The 24,550-nt window shown below is 34.8% G+C and overlaps 1 protein-coding gene across 1 annotated transcript in view; it reads left to right on the top strand.

The window, feature by feature from the left end:
* Positions 1-9,372: 9,372 nt before the first annotated feature.
* The window catches only part of LOC149532208 (uncharacterized), a 48,917-nt gene continuing 33,739 nt past the window's right edge, over positions 9,373-24,550 (top strand). Inside the window, exons 1-5 of the mRNA XM_089811286.1 lie at positions 9,373-10,261; positions 11,218-11,296; positions 11,463-11,557; positions 20,898-21,002; positions 21,133-21,212. Of these exons, the coding sequence (XP_089667412.1) occupies positions 10,034-10,261; positions 11,218-11,296; positions 11,463-11,557; positions 20,898-21,002; positions 21,133-21,212 (587 nt within the window). The 5' untranslated portion in view covers positions 9,373-10,033. The remainder of the gene's footprint in view (positions 10,262-11,217; positions 11,297-11,462; positions 11,558-20,897; positions 21,003-21,132; positions 21,213-24,550) is intronic.

Consider the following 24,550-nt stretch of genomic DNA (forward strand, 5'->3'; position numbering starts at 1 on the left):
CCATAGATTTTTTCCAGTTTGTTCCACATATCAAAAGCAATAGGGTAGTCTTTGACTTCATCAAATTTAGAATAGTTGAGGGAGGTGGCAATGTCAAATATCATTGTGTTGTGATTCTTTTTATCTACCATCTGATTCATAGTCAAAGGATTAGGAGGTGACACATAATGGTTCTCCAAGAAGTGTAGGCATGTATCCCCAATGGTTCCCAATTGCAACTTCATGAGTTCTTTCCATCCTTTGAAGTTGTGTCTACTCAACTTAGGAATCTCTCTTCCGTAAGACATCTTGATCTTTAACTCAGGTCCTTGAAACCTTTTTTGCAAGCACCAACAGCTCTGATACCAACTGTTGGAAATATAAGAGGAGTAAATGAGAGGGGAGGGGTGAATTAGTTACCACTAAAACAATTCCAAATCCCTTAGACATCAATAAAAAATTCTTATTAACTCAAATCCTTGCACAACTCAGTTAGAACTAGACATTTACTATAACTTAGTTAACAGAGAAATCTTGAGATATTAGTGTGTGTTAACCTTTAGAAACTTTGTCACAGAAAGATAAAGTAGTAAGCAAATAACATGAACACATGAGACACCAAGATTTAACGTGGAAACCCAATTTGGGAAAACCACCAATGCATCTAGTTACAAATTTTCACTCTTCTAAAGTGAGCCCTATTAGGAGCCAACCTTGTCAAAGGTTACAAAACACAATGTTAGGTGTGACCCTATTAAAGGATTTGAATCACCCTATTAGGAATGGCCTTGTTAGGGGTCTTGAGAAACTTCAATCTAGAAATGCCACCTTGTTAGAGGATTAACAAAAAATGACTATTTTGATTAGGTAAAAGTAGGTTTGAAGGGGACCCGGAACCCCAAACAAAAAGTAACAAAGACAGGAACTAGTTTTGCAGGGACCAGTAACCTAAAGTTTTAAAGAAAAATTTGAAGACTGGTTTTATAAGGACTAGCAACCAAGTCAAGCTGGTTTTATATGGACCAACAACCAACATAGTTTAACAAAAATAACAAGGGCCAAAAGACCAGAAAAAAGACTAAAAATTAAACCAATTCTTTAATAGCTCTAGTTGTAGAAGAGCCTAAAACAATAACCTCTTTGAGAGATTCATGAATGCTCTTCACAGTTATCTAGAGGTCAACTTTCTTGGTACTTGTTTAGTGCGCCTACTCGGACCACCATCCAACATCAGAGGATGATCAGTCGAAGTCGCTTCATCCAGAGAGGCTTTCCCTATTGACGCAACAACAACTAGGATGGACGAAATAACACCCTGCATTCCCATTTCACTATCCTTTATCAACTTCTTGGGGGAGGCTTTGTACTCCTGAAGTTTAGTTGGAATGTTTCCAAAAAGAGCTTCCAACTCTATTTGCTTCTTGCATTCCTCAACTAGCTTTTCTTGTAAACTTAATGTCTTTTCCTGCAAGGAAGAAACATAAAAATGGAGTTTTTTGATTTCACTGTAGAAACAATTGTCCAGATCCATCTCAATATTGGCTCTATTTTTGGTTTTGTTCAGAAATTCTAGTACATTGTCATCATCTTTTAAATCCTGGGCCTCCTTAGAAATCACATTCAGTTGAGGCATTTCCTTGAGTTCCTAGGTGTGGGCAGTGGCTTTTCCAGGATTAGTATCATAATGGTCACTATTGGCCAAAGGAGTATTAGTAGACACAAGATCAAGGGTAAGGGTAGTAATAATAGGGGACACAATAGTTTCTCTTTCCTAGGCATGGGAGGATTGGTTGAAGGCCCCATCTATGCCTTTAGTGTTGGTATCCTTCGAATCATTCATACCCTTCATTTTCACCAAAGTTTCACCATCCTCATTGATGGTAGCCTCTTTAGTCTTCAAACTAGAGATAACCTTTTTAATTCTTTTATGCTTTGAGGAGGGAATATCCTTACCCTTATAAGAGGAGTGCTTACCATGCTTGCTGATAGTGCTTGGGGAAGAAAGCAGAGAATCAAGAGTCAAGGTATCCTCCAGACTTAAAGAGACATCCTTGTTCTCAGAGGAGCACCCATCACTCACGATTTGGACCGTGTCATCATCCAAGGGAGCTTTGACCTCCTCCATATCTTCTGAGCTGTGCTCAGATTTTTTTTCCATAGCCAGGGCATGTTGACAGCTACTTTTATTTTTTAGCAAATAATCACCATCAATTTCCTTTTTGCTTGTCAAACCTTCCACTTCCCTCTTCTGTTTGCTACTAGAAATAGAAATAGAGTGAGTAGGGGTGTTATCATGACAAAACTCAGTGATAAGCATGATGAGACCCTCATGGATAATAGGTATAAAATCCTTTTGCTTATGGGCTTTAAGCCCAGAAATGAGAGAATTCGCCAAGTAGTAAGGGAATGAAATTATTTTCTTCTAGCAGAAATGATTTAAAAAAACAAATTGATAGAGATGAACTCTGGAAACCCTACCATCTAGAATGAAATACATCCACACACAAGTGAGAACCTCCTACCAGATATCCTTAATTTGAGTAAGGCCATAAAAATTACCAACCTTGACCAATTTTGCATCCTCCTATTCATTTTTGGACAAATGTTTGACTACCTCTTCAGAAGCTTTTTTCTACTTAAAGATTTTCATTCCTTCATTTGGCAGGCCAATTACTTCAGCAATGAACTCAACATTATTGATGAACTGTCTGCCATAGAGGATAACCCTATCTCTATCCCAAGCTTTGTAGAAGTTTTCCATCACATGATGTTTGTAACCATGAAGTTTCTCAATGAAATTGGTCACCTTTCCTTTCTTGAGCTGATGCCACACTTCTTTCTTCTTTTTCCAATAGTGGCACTTGTCAGGTTCCAATTTTTTTGCTTTCCCACCCATATTCATAGAGAGTTTCTTGCAAAATGTTGTGACTGAAAAAATGTAGAGAGAAGGGCCAAGAAAAGATCTGCGTATTACTTCTTGAAAGCCCAAAAAGCACCCATAATTTGTGTGAGGTTCTAACAGACATGCAAGCACAAAAACCATCCCATTTAAAATAATAAATGGAAGCAATAATGATTTGATAAGTGGAGGTCATCAGTGTATCAAATATTAATTTTCCCTTCTTGAGATATGTTTATGTCATAATTACCTTTTGCAATTAATACATCATCCATGCTTAGTTGGTTAGTCCACGTGACAATATTGTTACTTTGAACTGCTAGGTTGGCCATCGAATCTGCTAGCGTGTTCATCTCACAATAGTTATGAGAAATGAACACATTATGAAAAAAGTTGAGGTTTTCTTTACTTTCGCTGAGGATATCAGAAATATTCCAAGTAGGGTCCTGTTTATTATTTAGGATATTGACAATATTCCTAAAGTCACCTTCCAGCTAGAGGTTCTTGCATCTAGTATCCTTAGCCAGCTTGATCATGTAATGGGCCCCTGCCATCTCAGCTTTATGAATTGAAGTTATACCAAGGGGAATTGCCTAAGCCCTTATGAAATTGCAATTACAATCCCTTATGACACCCCCATAGCCAAGCTTGCCAGGGTTCCCTTAGGAGGCCTCGTCAAAATTAGCCTTAATCCAACCATGGGGGGAGATAACTAGATGGCATTTCCCCTCAAATTGTCCATTTTAACTATGCAATTTTGACTATATGTTGAGATTAGTTGAGGGACCAAAATGAGATATAAAATTATCCTTTAAGTTTGTAATAATCTTTTTACCTATGACCTAGGAGGGGGTGTTGGTATCTCTAAAAATTTTGTCATTCCTTTCTTCCCATAAGCCCCAACATATGTGGGGGAAAGAGTACCACCAGAGGGTGCTAACAAGTTCATCTCTAAGGGACTACACCAGCTTAGAAAACTGTCAGAAAGATTCTCCTACGAGGTCCATTGAATTTTCCAGATATTTAAGATTTCCTTCCAAATATCCCTACCATAACAACAATGAAGAAAAATTTGGTTGACAGATTCCATATCCTTCCTGCAAAGAGAACACCAATTGGTAATGATCATCCCTCTTTTTCTAAGATTGTCTATCATGAGGATTTTGTTCTGTAGAGAAATCTAAAAGAAAATCTCAATCTTAGGAGTTAAACCTTTGGTCCAGGCTTAAACCCATAGGAGATCAATTTTCTTTTCAAAAAAAGGGAGGAAACTTTGAAGTTACCACTTGGATGAAGAGCCCATATGACCTTGTCTTGGGAATTGGGATCAATACAAGTGGAGAAAAGAAAATTTTGGATTTGATGAAGATTGACATCTAGAGTAGTGAGGTCCACCCATCTTTTGTTATCCTAGTAATCAAAAACTTAACCTTTGAAGTTGTCTTAACAAAAAATGATTGTTAAGTCAACTCTGTTAAGAGATTTTTTGACTAGTACAATTGTTAGAGAGAAACAATAATTGACTCAATTAATGAAGCAACTAACTTGCAGATTCAAATAAATGTTGTGGCTTATCCTCTGGATCCTTCCTGTTCAGAATATTCTTTGCAACTCCTTGGATGTTCTGCCCTTTATCAAATATCCTTCTTTATTTGCATCTTATCTTCTTCCGCAACTTCCATATTTCAATCCACAAATTGACCTTTCATATATATGAAACCCATGTCAAGTCAGTTTGAATACCCTTAAAAATAAACAATAACATCCATTAAGTTGGCTTATAAAAACAAAATAATAAACAAAATTGTTCAGCTATCTGCTGATACTAAAACTGGGTCACTCGGTTACCATTGAGTTCGTTGGTAAACGACCCAACTCGGTTTACACTAAACCCCTTTGGTAACCGACCTGACTTGGTTTACACTGAACCCCTTTGGTAACCAACCTGACTTGGTTTATACTAAATTCCTTTGGTAATCGACCTAACTTGGTTAACACTTGAATCCTTCATCGACCAACCTATCTTGGTTAACACTTGATCACTAAACTTGGCTTCTTCCGAACTTTTGCTCGATTGCTAGTGGAGTGTTTTGAGCTTGGTCACTAGTGACAGTGCTTGGTTAGAGTGTAGCATTTGTGTAACATCAATGACAATATACAATTGAATAATTGTCTTTAAGCAAGCCTAAAATTATTTGGAGTGCAATCAATAGGCTTAAGGGCAACATGCCCAAGGTTGTAATCTAGAATGCATCTAGGTTGGATTAATGAGTTTTATGCAACAATGTACTATTGAGTTGTTTGATACATTAATGCATTGTATGTCATCAAGAGACATGGTTGGAGGCTATATGTAGTCAAAGAATATGTTTCCTTAGACAAGGTTGAGTGTTGTTTATCAAATAGGCCAAAGAACTATATAAATAAATAAATAAATAAATAAATAAATAAATAAATAAATAAATAAATAAATTTCTTTGGCCTATTTGATAAACAATAGTTCTTTGGTTAGAATGCACCTAAAGTGCATTAGAATAACACTTGTATGTTTGATTGTTGCAATCCCCCCTCTACATTAATTGTCAACAAATCTCTTTGTCGTTTATCTCTACAACTTGAGCTTGCATAGTAGGGGAGAAAGGGTTGGCAACTAGTGCCTCCATGCCATGGTGAGATTTGAGGTGGTAGCCTATATGTTTGCATCTATTAAAAATGACTATTTGAAAACCATAGATGTACAAAAAGAGAGGTGTGTTGGATAACTCTATTCCATTGCATAACCCATAGTTAAAAATCTCGTTCTCTATCACTTCTTGACAAGACATTTTTTTTCTTAGCAAATATCAAAGATAAATCGACAACTTCTTAGGAAAATATCATAATTTTTAAAAATGACTTAAATCACGAACAATCACTCTAAATCCACTAGCAAACACCTATTTTTCTCCTCCCAAACCTTTCTCTCATACCTAACAAGCTCAACACTGCAAAAAGGAAATAATAAACTCACTTTTGGGTGTGTTTGTTGTTTTATTGACAAACTCACACAGTTGCGAGAAGCCAAGATATTGCTGATATTTCAACAAGATTTTGAACTATGGCATAACCTACCCAATTAATCATGTATGAAAATATTCAAGATTTCAAATTCTCTAAGTATGAGCCTAAGTATTCAGAGAGGCATTAACAAATACTTGAGATTTGCAAGGTTATGACAAGCCTATTTTTTATTCAATAATACAGTGATAAACTCAAATAATTGTTTTGGACTATACAACTATTTAGATGACAATTTTCTGATATCACACTTTTTAAAGCCCGAGCTTGGTTTATTATTTACAATACCCCTCATTGAGTCTCTTTGTATTTTATTATTGCTTCTTTCAATATTTTTATAGAAAATTTAAATTATCCTTTGGCATTAGTACATATTAAACAAACCAAAATAATAAATTAAACGATGTTGGTGTAATTAAGACATTTACCTTGGTTAATTCACACATAAGTACTAATTATACTTACTTAGGGACCACATATGATCTTTTACGAGCATTTCCACTTTAGGCGATGTTATCATCTTATCACATTCCATTTTATTTGTTAACTCAACCTTTAGTGCACTTATCACTTTACTTCTCTCCGCATTTGTTGCACGTGGTACCATACTTTATTGCATACTGGAGGATGATCTACCTTTAGTGGACATGTGATTCCATCTTGGATGGGTGATAAGTTGTCTTTTGATTATCATGTAATGAGAAAATGACATTTATCATTGCGTCGTTCACTCATTTCTACTCACCTTGGCTTATAACCAAGGGTCTCTTGTGTAATATCTATTTAAGTTGATTCCAATTGAGTCAAACTATTATTCTTGTCATATTCCTTCTCTCTTGTTATTGTGCTTTCCATTTGCTTCCAAACCTTGGGTGGTTACCTTCATAGCCAAATTTTATAAGAACAATTTTTATTGGTATTGAGAATGTTGAGGCAGTTTGAATGTACTAAAACAAATTATGAAAATTGCTACCACCCTTTTTCACTAACTAGTCTTTAGGTGGCTTATCTGTTAGAGGCAAATTTCAGGATTTTAAAACTATCTAAATTCATTTTGATCCTCTAGTGCACCCAATTGTGCTTTATGGATGTGAATTGTGGACTAACAATACTTCCATTTCAAAGTGGGTCCAAATTGAACAAAAAAATAAAAAAAATACTTAAGATTAAAAGTTCACTTATCATTCCCCAGTGAATCAATTGCTATGATGCATCTCAGTGGTTACTTTAAAATAATTAAAAAATAAAAACTAATTAGATGGCCAAATGTTGTTTTCAATGATAGTTTGAGCAAAAGAAAGAAGAATTGGATGAGAGAAAACAAGAGATGGCTTAGTAAATGGAATTAATATTTAAATGCATGTCTTATAGGCAACAAAGAGATTTTTTTTGTTCTAGATAAATATAACAATTATACTTGGGAGAACAAATAAATACTCCATTAAGGGGTTTAATCCCACTTGCGATCTTTTTAGTAAGTGCATTCTTATTGCTCAAAGACTGACTAACTCTAATAAACTTTGATGTGAAATTAGGCTATGGAAATGGCTGAAAGAAACTTGAGAATAAAGGTTGTGTTAGATGCTCTTATGCAATAGTTCAATTTGAAAGACACTTCATTTTAATATCCTATAGACCATTTAATGTTTAGCTTTAGATATTAAAATATAATTTTTAAGCCGATAGGCTTTATGTGGGAGCTTTGCTCCCGAATTTTCCCTTTATAACAGAAAAGTTGTAAGACCAATCAAATTTTTAATTTTCTAATTGATTTTTCGATGATAATCTTAAAAATCTAAATTTTAGAATTAAAAAAAAAAAATCAAGTGCAACTTTCTATTATGTTAAAAATCTAAAATTTAGGATTAAAAAAAAAAAAGAATGCAAGTGCAACTTTCTATTATGTTAAAATTCTAAATTTTAGGTTTTTAAAAAAAAAAAAATGCAAGTGCAACTTTCTATTATGTTAAGATCAACAATTGGTGTTAACATTGTTGCTTCTCTGGCATTGATATGCATTGTTATGTACCTACAAAGAAGACACCAAATGAATTCACACCCATTAGGTACTAAGAGAGATTCATTCAAAACAATGTTCTTTTGCAGATTTTCTTTTGATACATACATCGTCACCTATCTTTATTATGTTTTGTCAACAACACTGTAGATGGAAATTTAATATTGGTCATGGTAGTAGACCCTTAAGTTGCAGGTCATTTAGTGTGCTGGAGATGAAGACAACCACATCCAATTTCAGCCAAAAGATTCAATTTCGGCTTCAATTCCTTAATCTTTTCTTTGACTTTTGATTGCTTCTTGTATAATATTCTTGAGTTTTTACTATCTAATGAGGGGGCTTAAATACTTTTCGAATGAAAATTGTTGCTCTTTCAAGCCAAATGTAACCAGTTCGACTAGTGATTGAGGAAAAAATGGTAGCGATCAGAAATCAAAAATATTCATTTTACTTCAAACTTTTGTTCCTGTATAATGATTCTTAAGAGATTAAAAAGATTTATCTTTATATGAATAGCTTCCTTAAATATTTCCTTTTGTTTTTGTTTCTTGTGAAAAATTATTCAGTTTTTACTATTTGATGGCGATACTTATATGCTTCACAAATTCAGCAAATATAACCAATCTGTATGACATTAAGTTAATTTTTTGCTACATATATAAATGATAGATTTTGACAAATAATTTAATGATTTTGAATTATGTAAACTTGCACTTACTTAAGCTATTAAATTGTAAAAGCTTGAATTTCAAACATAAAAACTTTTAGATATTAAAGTGACATATTGAAGCTTATAATTATTTATAGGTAACAATCTTTTAAAGCTATGAATGGTTGAAGCTTTAGTTTTTTTAAAGTGTGATTCTTGAAAAAATGTATTTTATATATGAATTTGTATACATTATTCAACTATTCTTTGAAGATTGTAATTTATTTTACATAGCAATTATATTTTAAATAAGTAATGTGATCTTAAATGTTGATGACACAGACTTTATACATTTAAATTATTATAATTTTTGAATGGGAAAATTGTGAATTTATAATTGTTGAATGGGAAAATTGTGAATAGCTTGTCTTAATTTTATTTTTTAATCATGTAGCGTTTTTTGTTTTTTTAATCAAATTTTTTATGCTATGGAAATGAAATATTTTCAAGATTTGCATACTATTTTACAAGTTAAAATTCTATTATAAAATAGATTACTCCTATCGCTTATCGTTGCGTGAAGAGAAACTTGCAACTGCTAGTTATTATTATTTAAAAGAATGAATTAAGATATTGAATACATAGTCTCATCCATAAATAATAGAAGTGGTGCTTATATTGCCTTAAAATGTCTTAATCCATCCAAAAGGAAAGATGGATATCCATTGATACCTCACGATCCTTATCCCTTAAAAGGGTCACAAATAGGAGAACCGAAAAAAATTGAAGAACAAAATCTTTGTTGGAGAGCTTTTCGCAGGTACGCTCGAAATTGAATTTGGAGACAAATTTATGATAAAATAATAAATAGTTCTCAAAGATTGAAATAATACAAATTTTAAAGGCAGATAGATTATCTCGAACATTTTTTCCAACTGTCGGCCTTAATCCACCCGGCACATTGATTTGCTCCTCCTCAATAAATATCTTTCATGTAGTCTTAGAGAAATCTGGACAGATTGATGAGATGTGACCGTGATCTAAAGAGAAAGGGGTGTTAAAGTTTCAGTATCGTTCAATACCCATTTTTAATAGGTTAGAGAGATAAAAATAAAATGAAAAGTGGCATAGGCCTCACAGGATTATGTCTAGAAAGGAATATAAATTTTCCCTCGAGATGGGTGTACTTGGCTATTTGGGCATCTGAGCAGGTTCAATTTACCTGCATTTTTGCTTAAGATAGGTGTTCAATCAGGGAAAAAAACATCCAAAATTTGTGTTCAGCATATTAGGTGGGTGTTGACAATTGAATATATATGGGCCTGGAATCCCCTGTAAATAAGTGGGTCTCATTTTATCGTAGACAAAATTCTTGGGTGTCATTTTTGCGGAGAAATTAACAGATCTTGGATCACAAATAGGTGGTAACACAATGACAAATGATGGTGAGAGCACAGAAAATAACAGTATAGTGGAACAAATTGGGAGGCTTGTAGAGCAGGCTAAGGGGTTGCAGGATTCGGCCAGTGCATTTTGTTCGAAGATCAAGTTGGAGGAGGAGGCAATCAGGCAGAGAGCAGTTTCACTCGAATCTGAAATTAAGAAACTTAGATTCGCTCTCAACTCTGCCGATGATATTGATCACAGAGAGGCCGAAAAGGTAGGGAATCTCTTCTTTAGTTTTTTCATGCTTACTGGATTTGCTTGCAGATAAAAATGTGCTCTTGGTTTGGAAAAAAAGAAGCAAACAACAAAAGAAGACGATTGTATCGCAATTCTACGACTCGGGAAGACATATGATAATCTGATTCGTTTTATGTGCTGTTTCTGTGCCAAATATAATGCCCTTACCTACGTGTGCACGTGGGTGAACAGATTATTTAATTGAGGTTTCTATTGCTGACTGCAGTAGACCATGGTTTCAATATGGATTGGTCATGAACTGGGTTTTTAACTTGTATTCCTCAGTAGACTTGTGCGGCGATAGCCTGTGCTCCCATGCAATTCAATCATTTCCAGAAATGTTTTTGGGGAGGGTCCATCCATGTTTATAACATACTTAGGGCTCACAATTGGGTTTTTAATCTGGCGAATCAAAATTTTTGAAGAGAATTTTTCAAGGTAAATAGGGAAACACTGTGCTGTCAAGTGCTGGAAACGTATTGGCTCTGAAATAATGTGTCAGTATCTTTTCTGTTAGTATTTGGCATGGACTTGCGTTTGCCTCATCTGATTCCTCTCGGCTAAATATCCATGCTCGAGAATTTTTTCATCCATCTAATGGTGGTCCCTGTAATTATCCAGCCATTTAATCGACTGGGAACCAAGCTTAATGGGTTGTGAATTGTGGTGATCACCATGGTTGTTGCTACAACTCTTTAGACGAAGCCCTGCTGGATGGTATTTGTCTCGGCTTGATGATTTTGTTGCGTCGCTCCACTTTGGAGAGTGATTGGGTTTTTAAAAGTTTGTTATAGGAATAACTGACATTTCTTTTAGTTTTCATCGTTTAGTTTGCATTGATTTGTCTTGTAATTGGAGTAAGTTAATGCACCCCAGTATGAGAATTCTGATATTTTGTTCAATTGTTGTTGTTTCCTCTGTGTTGTGTTTCAGTTAGAAGAGGAACTATTTAGAGCCCGCTGTATGATTAGTGAAGGCGATGTTTCTGCTCTTAATCCAAACAAGCCTAAGGGTACTGATATCTTCACAAGCGCAAATTTATTTGATGCCTTCATTTAGGTGAACTGAAAAGACCTAGTCAATGCGTGCTTCAATGTTAAGTAGGACAAAGATATTATTGGAGAGGTGGTGTTCGATATATTTATATGACAAGTGAACCATCATTTATTGTGTTTCAGGTTGGTTTCTTAAAATGTTTCTCGGCCCCATCAATGTTCGTGCTTTGAGAAACGATGTCCGATTGAAAGTCAAGGAGGAATACAACAGTTACAGGGTAATTGTTTTTCTTTACTATTAACTTTCTTCATGGGTACCCTTTTAATTTTCTTTTCAAGTTCGACAATCAAATTATGTTGTTTAACAGCTTTGTGTATTGAAGAACTTTGAATGAAATGTATTTTGCTCATGGCATGTTGTACAATAGCTTTTACAGCATGGCAAAAGGTTCTATGGAAGTTTAAACTTGCTGCTCTCAGTTCTGTTCTTGAAGAGCTGGTTTCAGTTTTTGGGTTTTGCCTTCCTCCTTATTATTTTTTGATCTATGAACACCAAATGCAATTTTTTTAGCCTGGCCTTCACCATGTGAGGCCACAACTGGGGGGCCTCATCCACAACAAGAGAACACAGAACTGTCCAAGCCCGTGATGGCGGTAGCCCAGCAATGGCACAAAGCCCATGAGCACATCGCCCCAGCGAGAAACTAGACAACAGGATGAAGGCCTGTTAATTTACTAAGCACGAATGCTTTCTAAGTCACCTGACATGAATGTATGCTAAGTCATCTGGCATGAATGCCAGCAACATCAACAGTAAGGGTCAAATCTATGGGTGCATTGGATCAGTGAAGGCACTAGTTTGTCATCACAATTTCCCAAATGGGGGTTTGAACCTTGGTGACATCAACAATGCCACAACTTAACCATACCAAATATAGAATGAACCCCTTTTGTGGTGATTTTGTATATTTTTCTTATTAGCAGAGAAATGAGGGTTTAATTTGAGGCTATTTTTATGAAATTTAAGAAAAAGATATTTAGTATTCATCAACAGTCAGCCTGTAAGAAAATCTAGGATAGGCATTATCTGCAAAAATAAGGCTGTGAAAACGAAGTATTGGGGTCCAGTCCATCAGCGTGTACAAGAAGACATAATTTTTTCTTGTTCATGTTTCCCACTTTCCCTGAGGTTAATAGTTGTATATTTGAAGAGAAGACAAGGTGGACCCGAATACACCTTTTGAGAAGACAAACACTTGGAATCCACGGAGACTTAGGCAGAGAGAGAGTCCAGATTTCATTGTGTAATGTTTTCAGGCTTGGTATCTATGGCACATATAGGTCAGATGTATTCTCTTGGCTGCTTCGAATCCCCTCCTTGAATGCCATCACCAGTGCTAAACACAACATCCTTGTAGCTCTCAGCTTCATACAAGTTATCCTCACCATATGTGGTACTTGAAGCTGGGAGGATACATAATCTCGAATAATCATTCTTGGCATAATCTGTCTTCAGATACAAGGTTTTGTTATTTTATGGCATTATGGATTGACAGCGTATGCTGTAAACCATGTCTATCTAATGATTAAATTTTAAATAAATGGGATTCATCTCATGATCTCCTAGAGAAAAGGGTCAACATCAACCAATGGCATAAGGGTCTCCTAGTCATCCAAAAGTTCAACTACTAAACTATTTTACCCGGGACATGTTTCGACCCCTAAACCCCAGGTTTGGGAAACTGTCCTGGATTTAGGGATGGACGGACAGCAGCCCAGACAAGAAAATTGGGGACACATCCCTGAAACACAGGAAATTATCAACTCGTCTCCAGTAGGTGTTGATCATCCCAATCTGTCCCTGACTGTCCCCGGGACTAATTAAAGTTTCCGGTGGCAAAATGAAATTAAATAAAAAAAAAGTTATTACAATTTTTTTTGCTCGTTTGCGTGCTCCACACACAATGGAAGCAGGTTAATGTTGAGTACAAAGGGATGTATATTTGAACAGAATATCAGATGCGATCACAAGCATGCTAAAATGAAAAAAGATGTTATAGAAATAACAGCACACCAATTTACTGTGTTCTTGAGCATCACTTAGCACTTTCTCAAAATCCTTAAGGCTTTGCATTTCCTGCATGCAATGAATTGGATAGCTAATATCCGCCTCTGCTTCAATTGCTTCTGCTATGTGCCATTTCTCTAAGAAATGAGTATTAGACATTTAACAAATACAGAAAATACAAAGAATTTGAATTTTTCCAGTGCCAAGGAAAATTATTTGGACAGAAGTTAAGCACTTAATGAGAATTAATGATCAAATAGTCTGAAATTCTGAGTGATTGTCTTGAAAACCAAAAACAGTCATTCAAGTGAAGATGATTCAATTTGATGTTATGTTCTGATGATGATATGTTCTTATGACAATTCAACTTAATGCTATGTTCTATGATGATTTGATGAATGGAATTGATAAATTCAAATTATAATGCTATGATGAATGCTACACTTACATTGTTATGAAATTCTGAAATTCATGAATATATTTGAACATTCAGACACACACACACACACACACACATAGCCATCCCTGCTCTGGCCAAAAAAAAAAAAATCCGGAAACCTGTTTTGACATCCCTTTTTCCCAGAAGCTCAGCGTAACTTGGCTCCTAGAGGATACCGAGGGACTACATTGGCACAGTTTTTTGCAAGAAAGTTTGCCAGTTTGTTATCTTTACTAAATAGCATTTAAACCTGATGTATCATATATCTTGTAACAGGAGAAGTGAATGATGCTACTAAGCTTTCAATTGGAGATTGCTTGGATTTCTTGAACCATCTTCGAGAAATTGAAATTTCTACACAGAATTTTTCTCAACCTGGAACAAAAAGCATTCTTCTTCTCTTCCTTGTTCATAGCATGAGAAACAGCTAGGGCATGATCACTTAGAAATTACTGTTGTGGTCTCTGGCTCCAGCAATAGTTGAGGTCCTTTTAATTGCAGTTGCAAAAAATAATTTGGCATTCTTAATTGCCTGTCACTTATCTTGGGTCCATGAATTATTGACATGGACCCAATTGGTGCTATGTTGACTATACATGGTACTGTTACAAGCTAAGATTGCTGTTGCACCAAAAGTTCGACCTATCAATGCCCGATACAACCACTAGACTTATAGAACACAGGAGGCAGTTAAGCCATGTCACGAATCTTGAAGGGGAACTAAGTCACAAGGTTCGAGTTCGAGTTCGAGTTCGACGACTATAAAATTCGGATGAAATTCGACAAGGCCAAAAAAATCGAAAAAAAATCAACTTTAAATTCGCTTTATAGAATTTTTTTAGTATTTTAAACAATATAAGTATGTCCAATAAATTATCAAGATAGTTTAACATTACAACATAGATTTGAAATCTTTATAAAAGAATCACATTTTGAAAATAAATACAAATACAAGTAGTTTATAATTTTTAAAACATTAAACTTATAGAACAAATTATAGTAATTTAACTTTATCATTTTATAACATAAATTCAAAATATATTGATATTTTATTTTAATTTTTCTAAACAAAATTAAAAATTAAAAATTAAAAAATACTTTGATTTACTACATTTAAGATTACACATAAACAATAAATAACTATTAAAAAAAATTTAATATTTTAATAAAAAAATTATACACTTGAAAAATAATAAATTTTCTTTCATATTACTAAAAAAATAAAAAAATTATAAGACACAAATTAAAAATTAAAACAAAACAAGATGCAAAATTATAAAATTAAACATTAAACAAAAACTTAAATGTCAAATGTTGAACACTAGCGATAAGCAGGTATTCGGCGGCAATTTATTCGACGGCAGGAGCTCGACAGTCGCCATGATACTGGATCATTTGCTGTGAACACTTTTCTATCGATGGACTGCCCTAGCTGGACTTAATTTTTTTAAACTATGGAACGATTAAAATGAAAAGCCGGTCAATGGTTCTGTACGAATTAGAGGACGAATTTAAACGAATTTTTTAGATTATGCTGAAATTCGGAAAATTTCGAACTTCATGCATGAAGTTCGCCGAATCCTGTGACACAGAAGGGGAACGTTGATGGTTAGTCCAACAATCCTCCCCTCAGCGTTAACCGAGGAGATTTGAACCTGTGACCAAGCTTTGATACCACTTGTTACAAGCTAAGATTGCCGTTGCACCAAAAGATCGACCTGTCAATGCTCGATACAACCACTAGACTTATAAAACACAGGAGGCGGTTAAGTCATGTCACGAATCCTGAAGGGGAACATTGGTGGTTAGTCCAACAGGTACTTGGTCTTGAATGTGAAGTTTTTGCCTAATGCTGAGGTGTTGATATTTTGTGTTAATTATCAGAAACATTTCAAATACTTGGCATTGCTTCCATGTATTGAAAAAGACATTAGTACAATTAAGTCTAGCTCTCCAATTACTACCATCGTTCTTAGCTTTTCTGGTAATAGAGTGAGTTTAAACTGCTTAACTAGCACTTCTACTGATAGCATGAGTATTCCTTGCATATTTAGTGCTGCTGGCATAATGAGACAACCTTTCTTTTACATGAGGCAACATTTGAATCTGGCTTTTGGTTTAAAAGATTGGATTTCTCATTCACTTATTTATTTTCATGCAAACATACCCATCTTTTAATCTAATGTCGTGTAATACCCTAAGGTAGAGTACGTAGGGTGATCCTTCCAGTATCTAGGGGACATTGAAAGATTAAACCCCCCACAGGTCAATTAGTAAGTATGCATTTGTGACGTGTACATGACCAATGAGTAAGCCAATAAATTATATGAATTAGATGTAGCATAATGGATGACTGATACATTTACTGTGTATTGCATCCGTAATTATCAGTGTTTTTTGTCCTCGGAAATTTGAAATCATTTGTATAATATATCCCCATCTTTATTAATGTTCTATTCTAAAGGTTTAAATAACTTAATCTTCAGTTGGCTTGAATATGTGCTAACTCCTAATCTTCAATTCCAGCATCAGAAGTACAATTCTTTGACTTGTTTTGAGCTGGAATATGGGTAAGTTATTACCATTGAAATGTCATATTTTTCTATAGCTGATAAATTATTAAGGAACAAAAAGGATAATTGCTTTTTAGTATTGAGAGATTGTATAACAACCCATGATCAGTTTTGCAACCCATTTGTAATGGAAGTACAAATTGAAGTGCCATGAATAAATAATCTCTTTCAAGTTTCGACTAATAAGAGACAAGGACTAGGGGATGTTGATTTTGTCAAAGTTGCTTAGGCCATAATTACAGTTTTATCTTTTTGAAGTGTAATATGCCTTGAACTCACAAGACTTGATCCCTGTTGGACTCTTTGTGAGCCATTCAACTTTTCCAGCAGACCAAGAGTGACCTGACAAAAATTAAATTACAGATAGAGATTAATTTGAGTCATTATCAACATATTAATATGCTTAAAACTTGAGAAGCAACATTTACAAGCAAGACGGTCCTCTTATAGTTAAACTGTAAAATTTCTGTTACTTTCCTTTTAAATTAATTTGACAGGGAGAGGAATTTTTTCTGGCAAATAGTTCCAATGTTTTCTGATTAGCACCAAATTCCAAGCAAGCTTTGTATGATACTGAACACGAAATGAATGAGAACCTATTTGACTGCACTTTTGCTTTGAGCAACTATTGTTTTCAAATGCCATAAATGACAACAGTATTTAAAGGTCTTGGAACTTAGATACTATTGAATGTACAAATATTATGAAGAGATAGGTCTAAGAAATAAATCATTGTGTTATTGGATGTAGGTTAGCAGTAAAATTATCTAAATGGCCATGATCCTTTAGTCTGACTCTGTATTAATAGAAGAGAGAAGATTTTTGCAAAGGGTTGGGGAATAAACAGGCAATCAAGGGTTGGGGGTTAATTACAAAGAAGAGAATAAATAGTTATAGCCAACACGGTCATCATATTTATCCTTGATTCTTGACTTAACAGCTTTGCTTTGAAGGTATAGCTAGGTCTCATGCAACTGAGATACATTTAAATTATTTCTTTTCTTGATCCGAGAAAGTGGGCACTTCACCACATAATAGTTTTGTTAAAATAACAAAAGCACAAATGCTGTTTATTGTATACCTTTTTCCTTCTATAGTCCACTTCTCTCCAGATGGTCAAGTTAGGAAGTGTACAACTTTGGTGGTTAGTGGTGCTGAGTATTTCTTGCAAGTTCTGGATCGATGATCTGTTTAGCTCAGCTAGATTATAGGTAATAAATGTGATCTCAGCTTGGTAACTTTTTTTTGGCATCCTGTACAATAGTAAAGGAATATCAGATATCTGATTAGGAAAAGGTAGTCTATTCATTAGGCAGCTAGTATATTGATTTTCCATGTTTTGTCCTTTGAAACTTAGCTCCATCTCACATCAATGATGCTTTAATTCTGTCAGTTACTGGGTTCAAAATATTTGTAGGATTGAAGGAAGACAAATTGCATAAAGTTTATAATATTTGGAGGTGGTTGGAAAAATCTTGGAATAAGGTTTTGGAGTGGAAATTGAAAAAATATATAGAATTTGCATAAACCACAGAATGGTGATAATCATATAGTTAAATTTTACGCAACAAGATAAAGAAAATAATAATATACTGGGATATTGTGCGCTGTTCTAAGTTTATACATCATATCACTTCAAAATTTGTTTTATGTAAATTGCAGCATTCTAGTTTAAGTTATTTTTTTCCTTTGTTACCGATTTGGATCTGGAAGGGGGTGCGGTATTTTTTTTTGGGGGATGCAGATGTGTATGTATATATATGCAATAAATATAATCTAATTTAATAATCTTAATACAATTAATATAATATGTCTCTATAATACAATATAATATAATAATATATTCTTAATATAATAAATAATAACCATAATAATAATATAGAAAGTTAAATATATTATAATACCAAGGAAACTGAATATGGGCTGCCATCCAATAAGAAAGAACATGACAAGAAGAAAAACCATGCCATTACACATGATTGCTATCCACCTTCAATCATAAGGAAAAGCGTTGACCACAAGAATGAGCTCAGAACAGTTAAGAAAGTGCCACTCCAGCAAATGAAGAGGCATATATATGATGCCAAGTCAGAGTGTAATATGAAGATGCACAGTGCATATGATGCCAAGTTGGTGTGTAATATGAAGACACATGGTGCCAAGAAAACACGATGCCAATCATAAAGAAAGTGCCAAGAAATCATTGAAGATGCCAGATATGACTTCCACGAACATGAAGGAACAGGATGAGTTTAATTGGTGACCCCAACGCAACCACAGAGCTCCCCCCCACATCAGACTCTGATTCCACCTCCCCGCCTCTGCATCCGGATCCCAACAGTCAGCAATCGCATCAGTATCCAAGTTTTTCTCTAATCAGTAAAAAATGAAAACTAGATTTGGTGTTCAGTCTTGGCCTCTGATTATCAGTTACTGCTGTGAAGAGTTTTAAATTGATAAGTAGGAAATATTTTCCAAAGCAAGTCAAATTTTGATATTGCTAACAGGATTCAACTATGTAGTTTCTTGAGTCAAAGTCATTGACCCCATGTTTCATGAGTAGTGGTTCACAGAACCCATCTCTCATTACAGTGAATGGAACACTTAACATTCATTGGATCTAGGTGATGCTCACAGAGGTGAAGCAACGGGACTTCCTGGTAGGTCAGTACTACTCCAGCTTGAGTGCACTTAAACCACCCTGCTTGCAACCCCATTTGTAAAACTCCGTGGTTAAGCGCACTCAAGCTGAAGTAGTATTGAGATGGGTGACCTCCTGGGAAGTCCCGTTGCTTCAACTCTGTGAACATCACCTAGATCCAATGTCTGTTAAGTGTTCCATTCATTGTCGTGAGAAATAGGTTTTGTAAACCACTACTCATGAAACATGGGGTTCACTGAGTTTGACTCAAAAAACTACACAGTTGAATTCTGATAGCAATATCATGAGTTTTAAACTTTCATGCATACTAGGTTGGTCTACATATTGGTTCTTTATGATTGAAAAATGAAATTGAAATTCCTTTGGAGTGATAAGTACGAGAGATGTTTCCCAGGAAGTCAAATTGTGATATTGCTATCAGGAGTCAACAGTGTAGTTATTGAGTCAAACTCATTGACCCATGTTGACTCATGAAACATGGGTCAATGACTCAAAAACTACACAGTTGAATCCTGATAGCAATATCACATTTCTTTTGGATGTCAAAAGGATTTGGAAGTTTCATAAATTTCTGCATTCTAGATTTTCTGTTTTTTTTTTCTAATCAGTAAAAATCGAAAGCTAGATTTGGTGCTCAGTCTTGGCCTCTGATTATCAGTTACTGCTGTGTAGAGTTTTAAACTTTTATGCATACTAGGCTGGTCTACATATTGGTTCTTTATGGTTGAAAAATGAAATTGAAATTCTTTTGGAGTGATAAGTACAAGAGATGTTTCCCAGCAAGTCAAATTGTGATATTGCTATCAGGATATAACAGTGTAGTTATTGAGTCAAACTCATTTATCCATGTTGACTCATGAAACATGGGTCAATGACTCAAAAACTACACAGTTGAATTCTGATAGCAATATTACAATTCTTTTGGATGTCAAAAGAATTTGGAAATTTCAAAAAGATCCTGCAAAAGCTTCTGTGGGTATTGGAAATTCCAGTCCGAGTTGTAAAAATCTGGCCAATTTAAAAGACGTGCATCAGGCCAGATGTCATAATTATTGTAAATAAGCTGTTTACTTGGGGTCCTGACTGGGTGTGGCCTGGGTTCATATGTGTGCAGGATCCACAGGACTGTGGTTGTACATTGTTACCCACGATGGCCTTTAAAAAATGAATTTGGGGTGTTCTGTTTAGGATTTAAAAAGTAATATTAAAATATTTCAATAAAAAAATGAAAATACATAAAACCTATTCTAAACCTAAAAACAACTTCCAAACTACATAAAAAACATTTAACAGTAACAATGCCAGAAAACAAAACAACATTATCTGTATGTCAAGTGCAATACAATGATTTGTATTGAGCTTCTGTGTGCTGTTCTATGTTTAACCACTGATTATTGCTCTATTTTAAACATAACTGTAAATGTAAACTATTTTAATTTATCTATAACATATAGCATTGACATATCAGTGATCGGTGGCAAATATGTTTTGTGCAAAATATGACTATGATTTGTATTTTTAATATTATAAATGTTTTGTTTAATTTTTCTAATGGCGTACTCATGCTTTGTTAAAAAATTGGCAACATTAATACCCAAATCCCAGAGGTGAACCCCAAGTCAGCACCTTAGCTCCAGCTAGTTTGGGCCAGTCCAAAATTGGCTTTAAATTGGACCTCTTCCAGTTCTGACTGAACCTTGTAGCAATGTTGCCAATCATTCTGTGTATTTTCAATTACATTCTTCTGGTCCTCCTCTCAAGCTTTCTTGGGATTCAATGGAATAACATATTTTTGTGTTTCTACTTTGTGTATCTTTAAATGAAGGAAAGTTTATTTCATAGCTTGTCTAACAACTTCTATTGTTGTCATTTCCAGGATAGAACAGCAATTCTGTTTCTTCTATTTCCATGTGTTTTACTGCTACTGAAGACTTGGATTTGGGAGGGTTGCTTCCCAGCATTGCCAGTTCAGTTATACCAGGTAATTTCTCTTCTGTCCCTGTCTGCACTATGTAAATTAAATGATTTGGTAAATGAAGATTGTTGAGTTGGATAAACATTAAATGCAATTAAAGATTATACAAAATTAATAATTTAAACATTCTGTGCAGGCATGGTTGTTATTTTTTTACACAAGCTTGGCTTTGCGAGAAAACATTTTGAAGGTTAATGGGAGTGATATCCGGCCATGGTAAAGTAGAGTCAACAAATCAACTGATGCTGCCCTTCGCAGTGTGTTTTTCTCTTAAATTATTTGAAAGGATTAGGGTTGAGCATTGCAGGAAGCTAATATATGGACGCAGCTGCTCCTTGACCCTTTTGCTGTATAATTTTCTATTTGAGTTGGATTTGAAAAAGTTCTTTTAGTTTTCACTTAAAGAAACTCCTAGTTTGATATTCAAACGATATAGTGTGCAATATTTTTGTTCTACAATTCCAGGTAAATGTACCAAAAATATAGAAATCCAAAGTATTCTTCAGAGATCAAATACCCTTCTATAAACTTACTAGAAATACCATGCTCTCTATATTCAGACTTAACATACCTTGACTTTTGTTTGTTCTATGAGATGCACTTAAATGCTTAAAAGTAACCATAGTAGAAAATGAACAACACAAACAGAACCATTCATGTAAAGAATTACATTCAAGTCAACAAAAACAAAACGAGAAGCTTACAGATTTCCCCCATCATTATCCCTAAGTAAGCAGTGTTCAGGTATATGAGACTTCTCTGCACTTAACTTGGTTAATGATGTATTACTATTCCCTTGTTGTTCATTCCTGCCACACTGCTACTATCCCTACTGGCATGGTTTTTCTTTAGTATGTTGGGGATATTTCCAAGCATCTTCTTTTTATATTGCATCCCTTGGCTGCTCATCCCCACCACACTGTTCCTGTCCCCGACACCATGCTATTTTTCATATTAAATTGCCGTGTCTAGAATTTAGGGGATACCTCTTGACTGTTCTATTTTTATGCATTTCCTTTCTTTATTACCATGTCTCCATGCTTCACTATAATGATTTTGTGATAGATTTGTAATACACAGAGAAAGTGCAGTAGGTACTGAAATATCTGAAACATTATTTCTTTTTATGTTATAAATATAGTAGAAATATTTCAAATATAGATCTGGTGAGCAGTACAAATCATAACCAGCAAACTGAATCTACTAACAAGAACAACAGTTTGTAAGAACATTACAAAAGATTAGCCTAGAAGAGATTGTATAGCAGAGCTAGTAAAAATAACTACATATCAGAAATTTCCAACAATCAAAGAACAAAGTGCATCAGCATCCTTGATACTTTTCTGTTGGCAGTAGCGTGCTTCTCAAGATGGGATGACACAGTCTGAACTATTTTGATTTTACTGTTAAGCTTAAAAGTCCATGCAGTCTTTATTCCTTGACCATATCTCTGAAAAAGTGGAATGAAAGAGATAGGATGTAAGGCTAATATGCTTTTTTCTTCAGGCTAGAGGGTTTTATGATTTCTGGCTAAGTTAGCAATGCTGGTTCTGATGCTGGTGCGGGGTGCTGATGCGTGGATTTTTTTTTTTTGGGGATTTTGGATGTGTTTGGGTGTGTCCATATATATATATATATATATATATATATATTATAATTTATGTATGCAAACAAAATGAGAAGAGAGCCTAGTTGCAAACAAAATGAGAAGAATGAGCAATGAATAGCCTCTTTTAGGGCTGTTTTAGGGTTTTGAGGCAAATAGGAGAAAAAATATAATTAAAAAAACAATTAAACACATGTTTAAGTAAGTTTGGAATCACCCGGATGCTCTATCGATTCTCTTTGGATTCTCTCCCAAGCATCCCGCGCCTGTAGGAAAGAATCGTGCTTCCTGACAGCACACATGCAGCATCCTAACGCATCCGATCACCACACGTCAGCACCTGCATCCGGCTTGAGACCAGACGCATTGGTATCTTAGTTTTTTGGTTGAATATAGAGACTAAATAATTGTGACTTACAACGAATGAATAGACTTAAACCTAAGGTATCAAACACTTAGGTAAATTGAATTAAGGAATCATGCACTGTGACGTCCCTAACCTGAATTTCTAAGGAAAATAACAGTTTTGCAACAAACGGCAATCTTTATCAGAGTTGAAACTTAAACAACTGTCTTAATCCAACTTTTTTCGAACAACTACAATTAATCATACTGAATTAGCGTAGATGTACTAGCTAATCTGCAAAATGGAATCAAACTCCAACACAATTGATATTGCTTTTGATGAAATCTCTAAAACCAAAGAACTTTAAAGATATTCTAACATCAAGAAGCGGCTCTTACAAATCTGCAGCAATTTATGTCCTTATGGAAAGACTGAACTGTACTATAACTTGGAGCTTCAGGGCACACCTTAAGTGAGAATGCCCATAAGAAAAAGGTGTTTTGGTCCTTTGATTCCAGGAACAAATCAGTTTTTTGAAGAGTGCCCTGGAAATACTTAAGTGGGGGCAGCGGTGGTAAATCAGTATTTCAAATTTTAGAAGTAGTGATTTGAAAAGATGCACTAAATCACAATGAATTACAAGGCCTCAAACACTAAGATGAATTGAATTATGGAGTTATGCACTGTAATGTCCTTTCTCTGAATTTCTAAGGAAAATAACAATTTTGCAACAAATGACAATCTTTGTCAGAGTTGAAACTTAAACACCTGTCTCAATCCAACTATTTCCAAACAACAACAATTAATCATACTGAATTAGCACAGATGTACTAGTTAATATACAAAATGAATCGAACTGCAACAACAATTGATATTGCTTTTGATGAAATCTTCAAAACCAAATAACTATTACGACATTCTAACAACAAGAAGCGGTTTTTACAAATCTGCAACAACTTAGCTACTTATGAAAGACTGAACTGTTCTATTCTAATAGCAAGAAGCGGTTCTTACAAATTTGCAACAACTTATTTACTTATGGGAAGACTGAACTGTTCTATAGCTTAAAGTATTCAGTGCAATCCCTAAGTGAGAATGCCCATAAGAAGAAAGCGTTTTCATTGCCTGATTCCAGGAACCAATGCGTTTCTGTCTACCGATCATGGCCTCCTATGGCGTTTTTGAAGAGTGCCTGGGAAGTACTCAGTGTAGGGTCCGGGGGGGGGGGGGGGGGGGTGTCGGGGGCGGTAAATCAGCATTTCAAATTTTAAACTTTTAAAACAAGAAATCTCATTAAACTTAAAGAAAGCATTCAACGATACACCAGGTTTCTTGTGGAAAACAGTTTTGGGTAAAAAACCACAGCATACAAAACTTTCATTATAAAAAGTGGGCACCAACACAGATTACAAATGAGACCACCGACTCTTAACAGATGAGGCATCAATCTCAGACTGCTCCAACTCAGATGCAACTTTAGAAAATCTTAGAACTCACAGCTTCTACACAATTCAGTGACAGCACCAGGAGAACTCAGAGTTACTGTATTTTTATCTCAATCTCTATAAAGATTATCCTTTTTGAATGATACATAACTGGTAT

Source organism: Cupressus sempervirens, chromosome 11 (assembly GCF_028749045.1).
Source record: "Cupressus sempervirens isolate cs-2001-9-10 chromosome 11, ASM2874904v1, whole genome shotgun sequence".
Classification (NCBI taxonomy): domain Eukaryota; kingdom Viridiplantae; phylum Streptophyta; class Pinopsida; order Cupressales; family Cupressaceae; genus Cupressus; species Cupressus sempervirens.